Source organism: Ursus americanus, chromosome 24, assembly GCF_024610735.1.
Source record: "Ursus americanus isolate L20-20 chromosome 24, mUrsAme1.1.p, whole genome shotgun sequence".
NCBI classification, from domain to species: Eukaryota; Metazoa; Chordata; class Mammalia; order Carnivora; family Ursidae; genus Ursus; species Ursus americanus.
In genome coordinates, this window is record NC_142150.1 from 31,813,200 (window position 1) to 31,828,655 (window position 15,456).

General features: G+C 46.9%; 1 protein-coding gene across 1 annotated transcript in view; it reads left to right on the forward strand.

The window, feature by feature from the left end:
• Positions 1 to 15,456, forward strand: part of PTPRJ (protein tyrosine phosphatase receptor type J) — a 161,263-nt gene that overhangs the window by 95,024 nt on the left and 50,783 nt on the right. Inside the window, exon 2 of the mRNA XM_087854861.1 lies at positions 13,804 to 13,822. Within this exon, the coding sequence (XP_087710987.1) occupies positions 13,804 to 13,822 (19 nt within the window). The remainder of the gene's footprint in view (positions 1 to 13,803; positions 13,823 to 15,456) is intronic.

Here is a 15,456-nt window from a genome sequence, read left to right on the forward strand (position 1 = left end):
TTTGAGGCCCTGAAGTTCACACCTGTCTGCTCGGCTTTAGCCACTCATGGCCAGGCCAGCTCTGTGTCAGGCCCCGAGGGCCAGTTAAAACCCACTAGTTGGCCAGTGCTGAACGAACATGTATCAGGGAAGGCATTGTGGGAAGGCATTGTGCTTGGCATGGGTGGGTGTGCAGTGTGGGACTTCCCTTACCTTAGGAGAGAGTTTATCATCTAGGTAGGGAGATAAGGTAAAGGTATGGAAAAATAAATTGCCTGATGCTTCGAGAGAGGGAATGCAAATGTACAGGGTACCAGAGGAGCTACTCTGAGAAGCAGCTCTGTGGCCAATGTGGGTTTTTTTTTTTTTAATATTTAAGATTTTTAAAAATTTTAAGTAATTACACCCAATGTGGGGCTCGAACTCACAACCCTGAGATCAAGAGTTGCATGCTCCACTGACTGAGGCAGCCAGGCGTCCCTGTGGCCAATGTGTTTTGACCTCCAGGCACCGTTCTCTGTCACCAATGGGCCCGTATTACAAGTTATTTTCTCTTTTGAATACCCGGTATTCATTCAGAGAAATTTTGTTCCTTCCCATGTCCTATCAGCCAAAGACTTCCAATGGGAAATTCAGACTAGCGTCGGGAGATCCTGTGCTCTTAACACTGAGCTGATTGAAGTCTAGCCAAAAGCAAAGAAACAATGGCAATTATGATCGAGTTATCCCCTCTTGAACATGTGCGTTGTGCCAGGCATTATTTCACTGAATTCTCTTATGCGTTTGACGAGGGGACTGTTGTAATCCCTATTTCCAGATGAGAAGATTAAACTTTAGCTTAGCACTCAAGGTAGTAATTGTTGGAACCAGGACACAGACCCAGACCCAGACCACAGGCTCATATTCCGACCTGCTATAAGCCTGCGGCTCCGTCCAGGGTAAATATGTGATTTAGGGCAGTGGTCGGCGAACTACGGTCCCGTGGGCCAGATCCAGCTACCACGTATTTCTGGGTGGCCTGTGAGCGAAGAGTGGTTTTTACATTTTTAAATGGTTGAAAAAAAATTCAAGACAAGAAAAATATTTTATGACAGATGAAAAATTATATGAAATACAAATTTCATGCTGACAAATAAAGTTTTATTGGAACACAGCCACGGTCGTTAGGTAATGCATTGCCTGTGGCTGATGGCTACAACAGTTATATGACCCGCGAAGCCTAAAATATGTACTGTCTGGCCTTTTACAGAAATATTTTGCTGACCTCTAATTTAGGGCATTCATTAGGCTTTATGAGATGTTGAAAATTACCTGTCACTTCCCATCTCTGTCTTCATAATTCATGGACAGGCTCTGCTGGGCCAGCTCTCCCATAATCCAGGACTTTATGACTCAGAGTTTTCTTTTCAATGCTTGGATGTCAGATTAAAGTATTTACTTTGTGGCATTGCTGGCTTGATAGTACCTGCCCCAGGTGATTGCCAAGGTGCCATTTTATCAAAGATCAATTTCTCAGAGAGGACGATGGTATGGCTTTGCCTTGTGCCTTTTTTTGGGGGGGTGGTGGTGGAGGTGGTTCTATGTAGCTTATTGTTAAAAGCTGATAGGAGAACAAAACAGTTGAAGTTTCCTGTGTTGTCTGGATGTTTTCATGATGTACTTTTTGATTTGAAGGGAATATTGTAGGCCAAAAAATCTTTCTAAGGACTGATCTGTTAATACCACCTGTGAGTTTTGAGGCCACCCTGAGACTGTTCTGGCACATGGAGAGAAGTGGGGCCTGAGTGCTTGCTCTCTGCTAAACTGGGCACACTCCCCCCCCCCCCCAGTGTGGGGAGTGGGGTTGACCGTGGGTTTGCAGAGAGTCTTTCTCCATGACCTCCGCACCGCTCAGTCAGGGGTGGGAAGCGGGAGCCAGGAAGGCAGCCAGACTGAGAATTTTAGCTCAAGTTCCTCTCCTCACACAGCAGAATCCAAGATGCCAGCTTGCCCTTCTCTGCTGTTCTTGCTTCTGTGTTAGCAGAAAATATCTTCTGGTTCTGCTTTTTCTTTGCAAGACAGCTTACCCCTCCCTGTGCCTCCCCTCTCAGATCCTCTGCTCCCAGTCCCTGTGAGTGATCGTAATTGTACCGGTCGCTCACTTTGTGCACTCCCTGTAGGTGATTATGTCGCTTCAGACTTGTCACGGCAATGCTGTAAACAGTAAATACTGTTTATACCATTTGATTTTTTAGTTATAAAAATGATCAAACATACACAAATGAACTCCCATAGACCCATCGCTCGGGTTCGGTACTTGTCAATATTTTACCTTGCTTCAGGTGGGTATGGTTATTAGTGCTGCTGACGGGGGATGGGGAGGCCTGGACTCCAGGGCATGTTCTCTTAATTCCTGTGCTCGCCCACCTCTAAAGGAGTGACATTTGCTGCTGTGTATACAGGACCTACTATGGGCCCCTCAATCCCCACATCAAACCTACAGGGGAGATGGTAGCTTACGGGTGAAAAGAACTGAAGGAGTGTGGCCTTCAGACTCCTTGCTGAGACGTGGTGGTGCCAGGATTCACATCCAAACCTGACCCCAAGTCCTGTTGATTTTTGACCCCACCCTGTTCTCTGTCCTCAATGCCACAATGCAGTGGTAATCAGAGGGGTGGTGGTTTGGCTCGTGGGAACCTCTGTTTGCAAAGCCTTGGAAGAACACAGGGTTACTTCAGGATGGTTCTAAGAGGGCGTGAAAGGCATCTGGGTCTGTGGAAATCACCACTGGCCCTTTGGCCTCTGAGATAGGATCCACCCTTGGCTTTTTGGCCAGAGTGAATAGATAGTGAGAGACCCCTTAGCTTTTTGTGGTCAGCGGAAGGCAGAGCTTGTGATCTTTGGTCCTGATCTTTGGTCCTCTCCTAGGAGGAAGGGGACGGGATGTGGGAGACTGAGGAGTCAGGAAGGCATAGATTATAGATACACCCAGCTGGGTGGGGTGAGGAAGGGGAGGAGTCCATGAAGAACTGGCCTGGGCATAGCAAGCACTTGGTACGTGGTGGCTATTAGCTATTTTTGTCCATACTCTAAGGTGGTTGGTAAGATTTTTGGAGTGGTTTTATTACTCAGATTTAAAAGTAGGAGATTAAATTCAACTGAAGGATCAGCCTGTTTTTGCTTCTTTTTAGGGGTGGTGGTGGCATTGGGGGTAGGTGGAGCAAGAGTGAGCAAAGAATTTAGAGCAGGCAAACTGGTGCATTTTATAGTCACATCATGCACATAATTCACATCTGGGATTGGCCAGAGATCTTATCCTAAGAGAGAAACTTACAAAGTAAACAGTTCTTTAATAATTGCAACCCATGAATTTTGCAAGATGCACTTTGATCAATAGAAACTCAAATGTTTTCAGGGGTAGTTGGGAATGTAAGTAAATGGAATGTGCCAGATAATGAAAAATCACAGTGCCTCTTGATCTTCATATGCTCACGTTTGATAGAAAAAATGAACAGTGTGGATACCATGTTGCTTGGCAACTGACATTGTCCTTAGCATTGAGGTGACGATAGTCGGGAGTGGTGGTGAACTCCTAGGACTTACCCTATCAAAGGAGGAGCTGACACTCAGATCCAATTAATTGCTTGAATGTGACCAGATAAGAAAGCCAGATTTTTTTTTTTTTAGGAGCTAAAAAATTAGGATTAAAAAAAAAAATCTAAGCTAAGACTCCTAATTTTCACGTTTTATACTACACACAAACACACATTTAATTTTTATTTGTCAATATATCCATAAAGTTGGAAAACACAATGGGGAAAATAGGAAGTGTTCTAATGGAGGTGGATTAGAAAAAAACCATTGTGGATTGAATAAAACATGTCAGGGGGCTGGATTTGGACAATGGAACTCCAATTTAGCACCTTCAGATTTATCATACAATATGGAGAGAGGGTTTAGACAGGGGTCTGGAGCTTGCCAACTCTCACTCTCTCTCTCTCTCTTTTAAGATTTATTTATTGACAGAGCGAGAGCGAGAGAGAGCGCAAGTAGGGGGACCTGCAGAAGGAGAGGGAGAAGCAGGCTCCCCCCTGAGGAGAGAGTCTGATGCGGGGCTTGATCCCAGAACCTTGGGATCATGACCCGAGCTGAAGGCAGACGTGTAACCAACTGAGCCACCCAGGCGTCCCAGATCACTAGTTTTCAAACTGTGTTCCTTGAGGTGCGTCAGGGGGTTCCATAGTGTTTCATTAAAAACGCCCTCTCCACTTTCCAATTTGGCTGTGCTTGAAATGATAAATTGTAATGAACATACTTGCCCAGATACATGTTACACCAAATTTTAATACACTGGAGAACACGCATTAAATGTCCTAATGTGGTTTTGCAACAAAATAAGAATGAGGTAACTTGAACCTTAAAATAAACATATAACAAAAGCTGCTTGTATCCATGCATACATATACACACATGTACATATATATATAGATGTGTATGAAATGTGGAGCTCTGGGCATGTAGTTGTTCAGAAGATTCTTTTTGAAAAAATAATCCTGCTGCTAAAAATACCCATGGAAACTTCTGGCCTGGGATTTCCTCAGCTCTGCATCTCAAAGTTCACATAGCCTCACCAAAATAGCCCCTCTGGTTACTTTTTTTCTGTGTGCATTTGGAAGAGTTCATCATGCCTCCATCTGTCCCAAGAGGGGAGAGGTGAGCCCGCTGGTCTTCGCAGGCTGGCTGGTGCTCATCCCTTCCATCAAAACCTCCCCTGGCTTTTTTGGGACGCGGAATTCTGGTTGATGCCGACCCTTCTCCACAATCCCCCCTTTTTAAAAAAATTTTATTTACTTATTTGTCAGAGAGAGAGAGAGCACGAGCAGGGGGAAGGGCAGAGGCAGAGGGAGAAGTAGGCTCCCTGGCTGAGCAGGGAGCCCGATGCAGGACTCAATCCCAGGACCCTGAGACCATGACCTGAGCCAAAGGCAGATGCTTCACCGACTGAGCCACCCAGGCATCCCTCCACAATCCCTCCTGATGACAGCATCAAGTTCAGAGAGTCACATAGAGGCAGGGTGACTCTGGCTTGGTCTGATGGCTTGTGCTGTGGTAGCACTTTGCCATACTGCCTGGTGGCCTGCCTGTCCCTTGCCTTTTGGACCCTAGGGTAGAAGTGGATGCCAGGTATTCAGGCTACCTCACAACGCCACACTTGTCTTCTGGGGAGTTTCCCATAAAGATGTTTATTGCCTGGCTTCTGGGTTCAGAGGGAGAGCCCATCCCGTCTACCATTTTCATGATCAATGATTTACCTTTCAGGGACCGGTTTTATAGGGAGCTGTTGGGTAATTTTCACATGGGAGATAACTGAGAGTTTGGAAGAATGTACCAAATCCCATAAAACGCTATTTGATTTAAAAAATTGCTTGAAGCAGTTCATATTTTGGTTAATTACGTCAGTGGGTAAAAATAACTATTGTCATATGGTGTGTGGGCTTGGTTGTAGAAGGATAAAGCATCTATTGTTACCCATTGTGTTCTTCAGTCACTTATTATCCATCCCTAAAAAACCAAACATGGATCATGGAAAACCCGAAGATTTGTCACTCGCTAAAATCCAGGAGGCTCTGCGAGTTTACCCGCGAACTCTGCTGTTTCCGAGAGCAGTGCAGAAGCCTTCTTCGTTGAGTCCATTTAAGTGGGTCGACAAAGCCTGGCCTCAAGGCCCGCGGCAGGCAGGGGTTGGTGGCCGGCGGGCCTGGAAGCGCGTAGGTTCCGTGGTCCCAGCAGAGACTTGGCCAGCAAGGCAGCTGAGTGCTCCCGGGAGTGGGGAGGGTGCGGAGCTTCTGCGTCAGGGAGGCCGGTGCTGGAATCTTAGGCTTCCTGGCTGTAAGATGCTGGGTCAGGAACCTCACCTTTCCAGGGCGTAGTTGGGGACACACACAGTTCCTGCCTCCTGGGATTGTTGTAAGGCTTAAATGAGATGTTGAACGGAACCCGTATAGCACCGAAACTGGCCAGTAGTTAAGAGCTCAGTCAGTATTGTAATAACTAGAGTCGGCCAGCATAAAGTCCCTCCACGGGGTCCCTCTTGAGGTGGTGATTCCACCACTGTTCTCTTACACATCACCCTCGAACCCCTTGAGCCCCTCGCTCCCTGTCCCCCACGTTTACCATGTCCTCGTGCACCCCTGCCCCTGGAGCGGGGTGGCTCCTGGCTACCTCTCTGCCTTGCACCGTCCTGTTCTTTCCTGCTTCTTGTGCCTGTGAGCTCCTTAAGTGCCCTGGGTATCCTCGGCACCTGGCCCAGAGCCTGGTGCAGCGCGGGGCTGCGGGAAAGGGGCTGAGTGGCAGGGACTGGAAGGGGCTCTGAGTCTGGAAGCGGAAGGTCATCAAGAGAGCTGAAGGGTCATAGCTTCAGAGGTTCCGTGAAGCAGGAAGATAACTATTAGGCTGGGAATATAGAAACCTTGTTTTGTTTGAGGCTCAGGGAAATCTCAGACGTGGGATTTGTGTGCATATATCCTTCTGCTGTTTAAAGTTGATGAAACGGATGACTTGGAGAGACCCTCAAGCCCCAGAGCTCCCGACTGTCCGGGGCAGTTGACCCTAAACCTCTTGGTCACCATGCTGGGCCGTGCCTACCAAATTCACAGCCTCTCAGTGGTGACGGGACACGAGCTCTGTGCCGAGGGTCCTCTGTGTGCCCTGGCAGACTTCGGCCCACTCATCTCCACCCTGCCCTGCCGCTGGGAGGAGGGTGACCTCCAGGTCTACACCCGTGGAGACCCTTGACCTCCAGGAAGCTCCAGATGGAGATGTGGAGACGCAGCCCCTCAGCCCATCTCCTTACCTGTCCCACTGCTACTGCCTCGGGACTCTTGCCTCCCTTACTGGCTCCCCTTCCCTCCACCCCCACGCTTGTAAACAGTCCCTTTTAAACTGTCCTCAGTTCCCCTGGCTCAGTGTGCCATCTGTCCCTGCCAGGGTCCGGGAGAATATTAGCATGTTTTAGAAGGAGGAATCTAGCAGTTCTGTGTATTTTTCACTGTGCATTGAAGGGAGAGGCGAGAGGAGGGCGACCAGGTGCGTGGATGAAGGCACAGAGTCTGGCTCTCACCTTTGGTGTTCTTCGTGAAGGGCCTGCATTTAGGTTTTGGCCTTTTGTACTCCACATGAAGGGTCAGGGATGGAGTCCCAGTGATACTCTGACAAGAGGGGAACAAAAGCACACTGCAGCACATCTTACCCTGTTCGGGCACTTTAACATTTTTTTGTGAGTGCATACTGAGCACTGCAAAAAATTTAATGTGGCCTGAGTTTTGCTCAGCCCTAGGAGGAGGCTTTTTCTGTGATTTAGGGCTTGGGGTTAGGAGGATTTGGTTTATGATGGCCGCAGTATGGAAGTGGGGAAGTCAAGGTGATTTGGGCAAGGAAGCATTTTAGGACATAACCCCTGAGTGTTCCCATGGAGGGTGAAGGGAGTTATTCTGAAGTTGATAGAGTGGGAGACAGGTTTAAGGGGGGCAGTTACAGAGGGACTTGGGAGAGAGGGGAAGAGAATATTTATGAGTGTGTTTTGGTGTGAATGTGGGAGTGATGTTTATGCGTAGAGGAGCTGGGGAGAATTTAGAAGTTTTAGGTAAATGCAGCTAGTGACCTCTGTGAATGTAGGTGTTGAATAGAAGAATCCAGTGTTCAGAGTGGACCACTGCTGTGATGGCTGCAGCTTTGGCTGAGTTGGGATGGCATCGAGGGTAGTGTTCATAGTTTGGTTTTCTTGGGGGCCTGGAAGAGGATCCTTGTGCCTGGAGCCACAGTTTCAGGACTGGTGGTAGTTCTCAAAGAGAAGGAGGAGTTTTGGCTTATCAGCATAAGCAGAGGGAAACAGGAACACATCTCTCCAGGAGGGGAGCGGTGAATAAGGCTGTGGAAGGCTCACCAGCCTGGGTCTGCTCCTCAGAAAAGAAGAGGGACAAGGCTCTACTCTCAGTGTAGGGTGTTCAGTTAATGCCACCACTGGGTTGACTGGTAGGGTTCTACTGTGCCTGGGGAGTGTAGGTCACCAGAAGTCTGTGGCAGAATCAAAGATAGTGTCATATTCCTTCTTGCATGTCAGTATGTCTTCCTTCTAAATCAGTGAGCTCAATATCTCCTCTCAGTGTTTGTTTCATTTGCCTATTCACGGGGGCCTGTGGAAGCCTTGGGTCATCTGTATGGGTGACTTTGCAGAGGAGGAGCGAGAAGTGGGGGTGAGCTGTGAGTACACCTTATGGGTCTGTATCCCAGGAGACAAGGGGTTGAGGAAGCATGGTGAAAGTGGTTGAGGTCGAGGTAGAAGTCAAGACCTGGGTTCTGGTTTTGGTGCTGTGTGTCCTTGGGTAAGCCACTTACTGTCTCTGGGCCTCAGTGCCCACCTCTGTAACTGAGTTGTTGCTCACTTATTTAAATTCTTTACAGGTATGAATTTCAGATTGCCTGTTGGTCTTGCCTTGGTGTTGTCATCTGTAAAATGGGGATAAAAGTACTTTGCAGAATTCGTCTGAAGATTTAAAGATGCTAACAATCTCTTTACAGAGATTTCATCCTCACTCCAAGAAGGCGGGTATGATTATCATCCCGTTTATAGATGTCAACACCGAGGGACAGAGAGGTTAAGGTCCCTGCCCGAAGCCACAGAGCCAGCAGACGGTGGAGCTGAGTGATTTCCCCCAGGCAATCTGATTCCAGATCCCAAGCTCTTAGCTGTGATTCTGTGACTCAGTTCAGGCAAGGGATGTAGAAAGTCCACCTCAGTGCCTGGCACACAGTAGGCGTTCGGGGAACTTGAGTTCCTTCCTTTTTATCCTCAGAATGTGTCTGGGAGTGGAGGTCCCCAGAGCGCTTCGGTCTCAGCTTAGTTTTCTGTCCGTGTTCACAGTGCTTTCTCTCTTTTCCGATTGCCCAAGTCTGCTTTTTCAAATCTCCCTATTTATTACCTTCTTCTTCTCCACCTGCCTGCCTCTTCCTTCAGGAAACTTCCTTTCCCTTCTTCCTTCTAGTGGCTGAGCTTGACTACACAAAGTTACCTACCTCCTATCTTTAAAAAAAAAATTGAGGTGAAATTCATAATTAACGATTTTGAGGAGCAAGGTCAGTGGCGTTTAGTACATTCACAGTGTTGTGCGACCACTAGCTTTATGGAGTTCCTGACAGTTCCGTTACCCAAAAGGAAACACAGTAGCCATTAGCAGTCACTTCTTTCCCGCTCCCCCAGCCCCTGGCGACTGCCTGTCTGCTTTCTATTTCTCTGGATTTCCCTTTTCTGGATATTTCATATAAATGAAATCATACACCATATGGGCTTCTGTGTCTGGCTGCTTTCATGTAGCATGATGTTTTTGTGGTTCATCCACGTGGTACCAGGTACCAGAATTTCGTTCCTTTTTTATGGCTGAGTAGTATTCCATTGTATGGATCAGAGCATGTTGTTTACCCATTTATCTGTTTATGGAAATTAGGTTGTCCTACTTGGCTATTGTGAAGAGTGCTGCTATGACATCAACCTATGAGCCATGGGTTCGGGGTCTGTGACTTCTGGTGTCCCCTGAGTTGTAGCCACGAGGCAGGCTCCCTTACAACCCTCTTACAGATGGGTCTGCTGAAGCCGGGAAGGAGCAGCCTGGAGCCTCAGAGGAGAAGGGGACACACCTTGGATTCTGAGTACTGCTACCACTGGGCTTGGCTCCGCATACTAACTCTAGTTTAACTTCTGCCAAGAGGGAGGGAGTTAGAGAGTTGAAATTGCTGGTTTTATCTCCAGCCTCAAGCATCTGTTTTCATCTCTCCTTCCTGTGCCTGGGGCAAGTGACCCTAGCCAGGAGACTCCGCTGCGTGACCTTGGGCTGTGTACTGTGAGCCCCAGGGTCCCTATCTGTAAAGTGGGGATTATTATTCCCGTTTTATAGGGTTGTGGCGACAATTAAGTAAAACGGACTGCTTGCTTCTTTTCCTATCGGGATTTGGGGTGGCCGGGTTAGGGAGCAGTGGTGGAAGGGCACTTGGATGCAGGCTGATTTCTGTGGGTGCCTTGTGGATTAGCACCACTAGGGCTGTTCTGGATCCTCTTAGAAGGGGAAGGAGCTGAGGTTACACTCGTCATGTTAGCTGTCACTGCTGGGGAGTTGTCCCCAGCTTCCTTTTCTCTGCAGTTAACTTTGGTGCTGGTGTATGAATCTGTGGAAGTGGGTTGCCTCCCATTTCACTTCCTACAAACAGGCTTTGAGCTCATTTTAGAAAGATGAGTTTTCTGTTGATCGTGTTCTTTAAAAAAGTATTTACAAATTTCCCCCATGCCAGGTGTTTTGTGGGGTATTGTTTGCAAGGTTCTTTTTTTCCTGTGGTCAGTGGAAGAGTTTGGGGGTCCGGCAGACCTGGGCTTGCATCCTGGTTTTACTTCTCTCTGATCAGCTCTGTGACCCTGGATCGCAGATCAGTGGCCTTTCATGTTCTTCACCTGTAAAAACGAGGGTTAATGTGAAAATTAGCTGCCTTGCTTTGTAGTTACTGTGTCAACTAGTGTCCTTTGGGTTTTAAATATTGGACAACCCAAATGAAAGTACTTAAATAATGAGGGGTATTGTATCTCCCCAGGCAAGAAGTCTGGTGGTAGGACAAATGTAGGAATGGGTTGATTTAGTAGCACAAGGATCCAGGTATTTCCAGCCCTTTTCTCTTCATCAGCCATCCTCAGCAGGTAGGTGATTTCTCACCTCCTTGTCACAGACAGGCTGCAGCAGCTCCAGACACCATGGACAGATCTGATGAAGTCCAGCAAGCCAGGATGGTTATTATCTTTCATATAATTCCTTTTTATTAGTGAGGAAGCTTTTTCCCCCCAGAACCCCCCTGTGGACTTCTTTTTGTTCCCTTTGTCCCATGTCTTAGTCTGGGCTTTTTATGGTCCCCCGGGTCCTGAGGAAAGGATTACAGTGTTGAAACTTTATTTAGGAAGTCAGGGCCAGTGAGGTCAAGATGAGGGAAAAGAAGGCAGGGGGGAGGCCAGGAGAGACTGAAGCCGCGTGATGCCGTGTGCGTTTGCTCTGGCTATCATTTCACGCTGAGCCACGGAGAGACACGGCTGCTGTGTTCACATGGCACCTGTGGGCGGGCTGCCAGGAGGAACCGTAACCCAGATTTGTCAAGAACCCTCTTCCTTTGCTTGTGGAGTTTTTGGAAGGTAGAGGGAAGAAAGGTGACACAGATAGCTTTTGAAATTGGTTTTTAAACCTTCCTGAAGTCCTAGTATATTTCTCACCAGTTGCTCTACATGGAGAGGCAGAGGTAGGTAGCTAGGGGTTAAGGACGGGGACCCTGGAGTCAGGCTGCCTGGGTTCAAGTCCAGACCCTGCAGCTCAACAGCCCACAAGGGACCTGTTCCTACATTTAGGGTTGTTTGGAGCATTAAGTGAGTTAATATCTGAAAGCACTTGGAACAGTGCCTGACAGAGTCAAGCTCTGTGCCTATTGATGGTGACTTTTGCCCTTTCACCTCTAGAACTCAGAGCTGTTTGACACGTTGTCCCATGTAATGACCATCAGCCAGTGTTTACTGAGTCTAGGGCTGTATAGGACACAGCTCGAAACGCACAGGCACCCTTTGCCTCCGTGTACGCCCTCCTCTGACTTCCCTCAGTGAATGGGGTACCTTCCGTCTGTCCTCCTGTGGTTTGGTTCGCCTGCTTCCCCCCCCCCCCAGCTGTGAGCCCCACATGGCATAGAGGCTGTCTGCCTCCACGCTGGGGCCTTACACTGCTGGGCCCGTGCGGGTGCTTGAGAATCGCTGATTCAGTGAGCTGTCAGTGCTTTCTACTCTACCTTCAATTACTTAATTATAGACACGTCTTACTTCCTTCCTTTCCTAAAAACAGTTTGAGGGCAGGTCCAGATCGTCCATGTTTGTAAGCGATATTTGGGTGGATGGTTGACCAAATGGATTCCAGTTCAGGATACAACACATAGAGGTGCATGTGAGTACATAGTAATATTGCAAGGGGCTAGGATGGGCCAGTCTAGAGTCATGAGGTTGGGTAGTTTATGTTTTCTAATTGCTGGGCAAAAAAAAAAGGGGGGGGGCTTACTGCCATGTGCTGACTTGCTTAGCAACCTGGTGCTTGTCTTTCTCTCTCCTGTGGTCCATCAGGGACTAGAGGATTGATGCCTGGCATGGATGGATGGCAGGGGCTGGATGCAGGAAGATGGGCTGGAAGAGGGCAGGCTTGAGGGTGGGGGGGGGTGGTGGAAATGGGAAGTGGGGGGTGGTAGGAAGGGAGAATTAGCAGGACGTGGGCCCCAAGATTGTGGTGAGTGAAGAACGAGGAGGAATGCTTAGATTCCTTTGAGAACTGGTGCCTAAGCCCTTGGGAGACAGGCTGGGGAGCAGACCTTTCTTTCCGTCGGCCTAACCCTCGAGATGAGAATGAATGTTGTCTTCACCTTCTCCATTTGGTAAGCGCAAAGGATATTTCCTTTGGGTTGGGTTGGGTGGGGTACTCAGGCTTCTGGCCCTGAACGGCCTGGCCTCGGCCTTGCTGTAGGAGCTTGGGGCAAGTTTTCTCCCTCCTCTGGGCCTTAGGAATTGCTTCCTTTCCAAAACAAGAGGGTCATTCCTTTCATCAGGTCATTTAGAGAGTGCCTGCTGTGTGCACCATTCTAGGCACAGGCACAGACAAGGTTTCTGTTCTCACGGAGCATACATTTTAGTTGAAGGAGGCTGATGACAACTGAGGTGAATACAGAGGAGAAAAGAGTCAGGGGTGCTAAGTTCCACTGGTTGGTTGGAGAAGGACTCCCCTGAAGAGGTGGCATTTTAGGCCATGACACTGGAAGGTCTGGGGTGGAGTGTTCTTGGAGAGAGGAATCAGTGTGTAAAGGCTGTAAGAGAGAACCAGCTTCAGGAATGTTGCAAAGGGCATGATGAGATTACGGGGCTGTGGTTAAGAGTTTGGATTTTATTCTAAGTGTGATGGGAAGCTGGAGGACATTTTTTTCTCACTAGAATCTCTTTTGATTATTTTCCTTTTCATGAGGGCCATACTTTGAAAAATCCCTTTAACCAAAAAGGTGTGTTTACTAAACAGTAGAATGTACAACCTCAAATTATTTTAGGTTTTTAAAATATGGGGGAAATAATTTATGGATCGTGATGAATAGCTGTGAGGACCTTCCAGGGATCTAAAGATGGCAGACTGAGACACTCAACTAAATAAATAATCTTTAAGGTTGCCCTGTTTCAAACACTCGTGCAAAGGTGCATGCCATATAATTAAGAAAAAAAAAAAAAAAAAAGATTACTGCCATCTACCGGTAGAAGGAAGAAGCTGGATTTTTGCGCCACAAAAATCCCGTACCCAGTAGATTTCTTCTCTTACGCACCTGGCTTTACGTTCTGTACCTGCGACCTGAAAATGGCTCTGGGGAGGGGGTGTCACGGTCTGCTTTTCTTCGTTCCTGCCCTAGAGATTCTCGACTCCGCTTGCCTGTCCTTCTGCCTCCATTCCTGATGCGGTGGCAGGAGGGAGTGCTGACCTGGGGAGCTGCTCCCGTGTTGGCTGTATCTGTGGGGAAGAACACTGGATGGCTCGGCCTCCATAAAACCGAGTTAATCCATTGTTTGTAACCGACCTCAGGTTTCACTGACTTCCCTTATTCAGTGTCCTCGCACCCTAATGCCTGCCAGTGGGCCTTTTTTTAACGTACTGGTTAACACCCCCTCCCCATTATTAAATTCTCAACTGTTTTATTCCTGATTTGCATTTTCCATGGCTGAATGAATGCGCTGACTTCCGTTTTCTTTTTCTGTTACAGATGGCGTGCGCAGGTGACTGTAAGTACCACGTCCTTCTCTTCTACTCTCTTGTGTTGTTCGCTACCGCCCCCTGATGGACATAGCGGCACTTACAGCAATGTGAAAAATCACAGAAAATGCTCAAACTCGCTTGGTTTCCAGTTTTTCTTTAGAAGTGGAGTGACTAAGGCAATAGCAAGTGAAAAAAAGATTTCAGTCAATTGAGCAACTTTGACAAATAAAAATTTTATATTTTCTGTGATTCCCCCCCCTCCAGCCTACATCTGTGGGTGATTTTTAAAAAAGACTTAGTTCTCATAAGGCAGTATGATTTATATTTATGTGCTGCCATCCTGTAAGTATATTTTTGGGTTGCTACATTGCTCCATGATTTTTAAAGTGTGTATAGGGTTTGTGTAGCCTTTGGAAAACCAGACGTAGCCTCCTGTATATTTTGCTTCCATATGGAGGGCTGAGTCCTGGTTTCTAACTGGTGTTGGACCATTGAAGTTCTCCCTGGTCTAGAGGAAAATGAGAAGAATAAGGCTATGATAGGAAGTTTTAAGGGAAGCTAAAAATATTTAATTGAAAGCACCATTTATTCTGCAATTATGTCCTTACTAATTTTTTGGGTCATAATTTGTTTCTGTAAGAAATAAAGGTAACAGTATTTGGTCATTTTTAAAAAATGTACCTTTTAGAATAAATAAAAATTGGTAGCTTTTATCTGTCCTCAAAATTTGGGAACTTTTTTTTTTCCTGATTGATAAAATCCCAAAGTCTCTGAACCACGGAGATAAAATAATTAGAATGTTCTTCCATTGCCACACGAAGGGGGCAGATCTTGCTGAAACCTTCCAATAAAGCCAATCTCAGTTAATAACAGTGATTATGCAAAGTCTGTACAAACAATGGGAAGAGCTCTGCAGTTGCTTTTTCTTGTTAATCAGTTTGGTAAATAAGCTGGTAGGTGCCTTGTACAGACTTGAATCATTGGTGGCGAAGAAGAAAACCTGTATACATCGAGGTAGTATTTTAAAGCAGGAGAAGAGGAGATGAAGGAACTATGATTCATTTTTAAAATCGTAATAAAAACCTGTTGTATTGCGAGTATGTAGTGGGAGGTGCCATTTTGTTAGTTTGCGTGACCACTGTTTCTGGCTGCTCAAATCGGTCACATTTATCACTGAAGAGCTTCCTGGCGCCTTACTAAGATGAATGTCACAGATCACAGTGAAGCCTCAGACACAGGAAAGAAAAATGAAACACAAACTAAGAAGTCTGTGAAACACAGCATAAGAAGTCTGTGAAACACAGCAATGTAATAATGAGAATGCTCTCCTAGGACTTTGAGTAAAATCACATGGTAATGACCAGCAGGATGGGACTCAGATTTTATAAATGTCCAAATCCAGTGACCTTGGTTAGCATATCATGGTACCTTAAAAACAGTCCTTTATGTTTAAAATAGTGTATTAGAGCTGACAACAGAGGAACTCGAGGAGGAGAGGTTCTAAGGGACCCATTCCAGGTCACACAGCTAAGGGGTGGAGGAGGTCCTCGTGTCCAGGTCTGAATTCTCTTCATGTCATTTTGTCTCATGCCATTTTAGTGCCCAAAAATGGCAGAGCGTTCTCCTAATATCAGGGTTTGGCAAAAAAATTAGCTTCTGC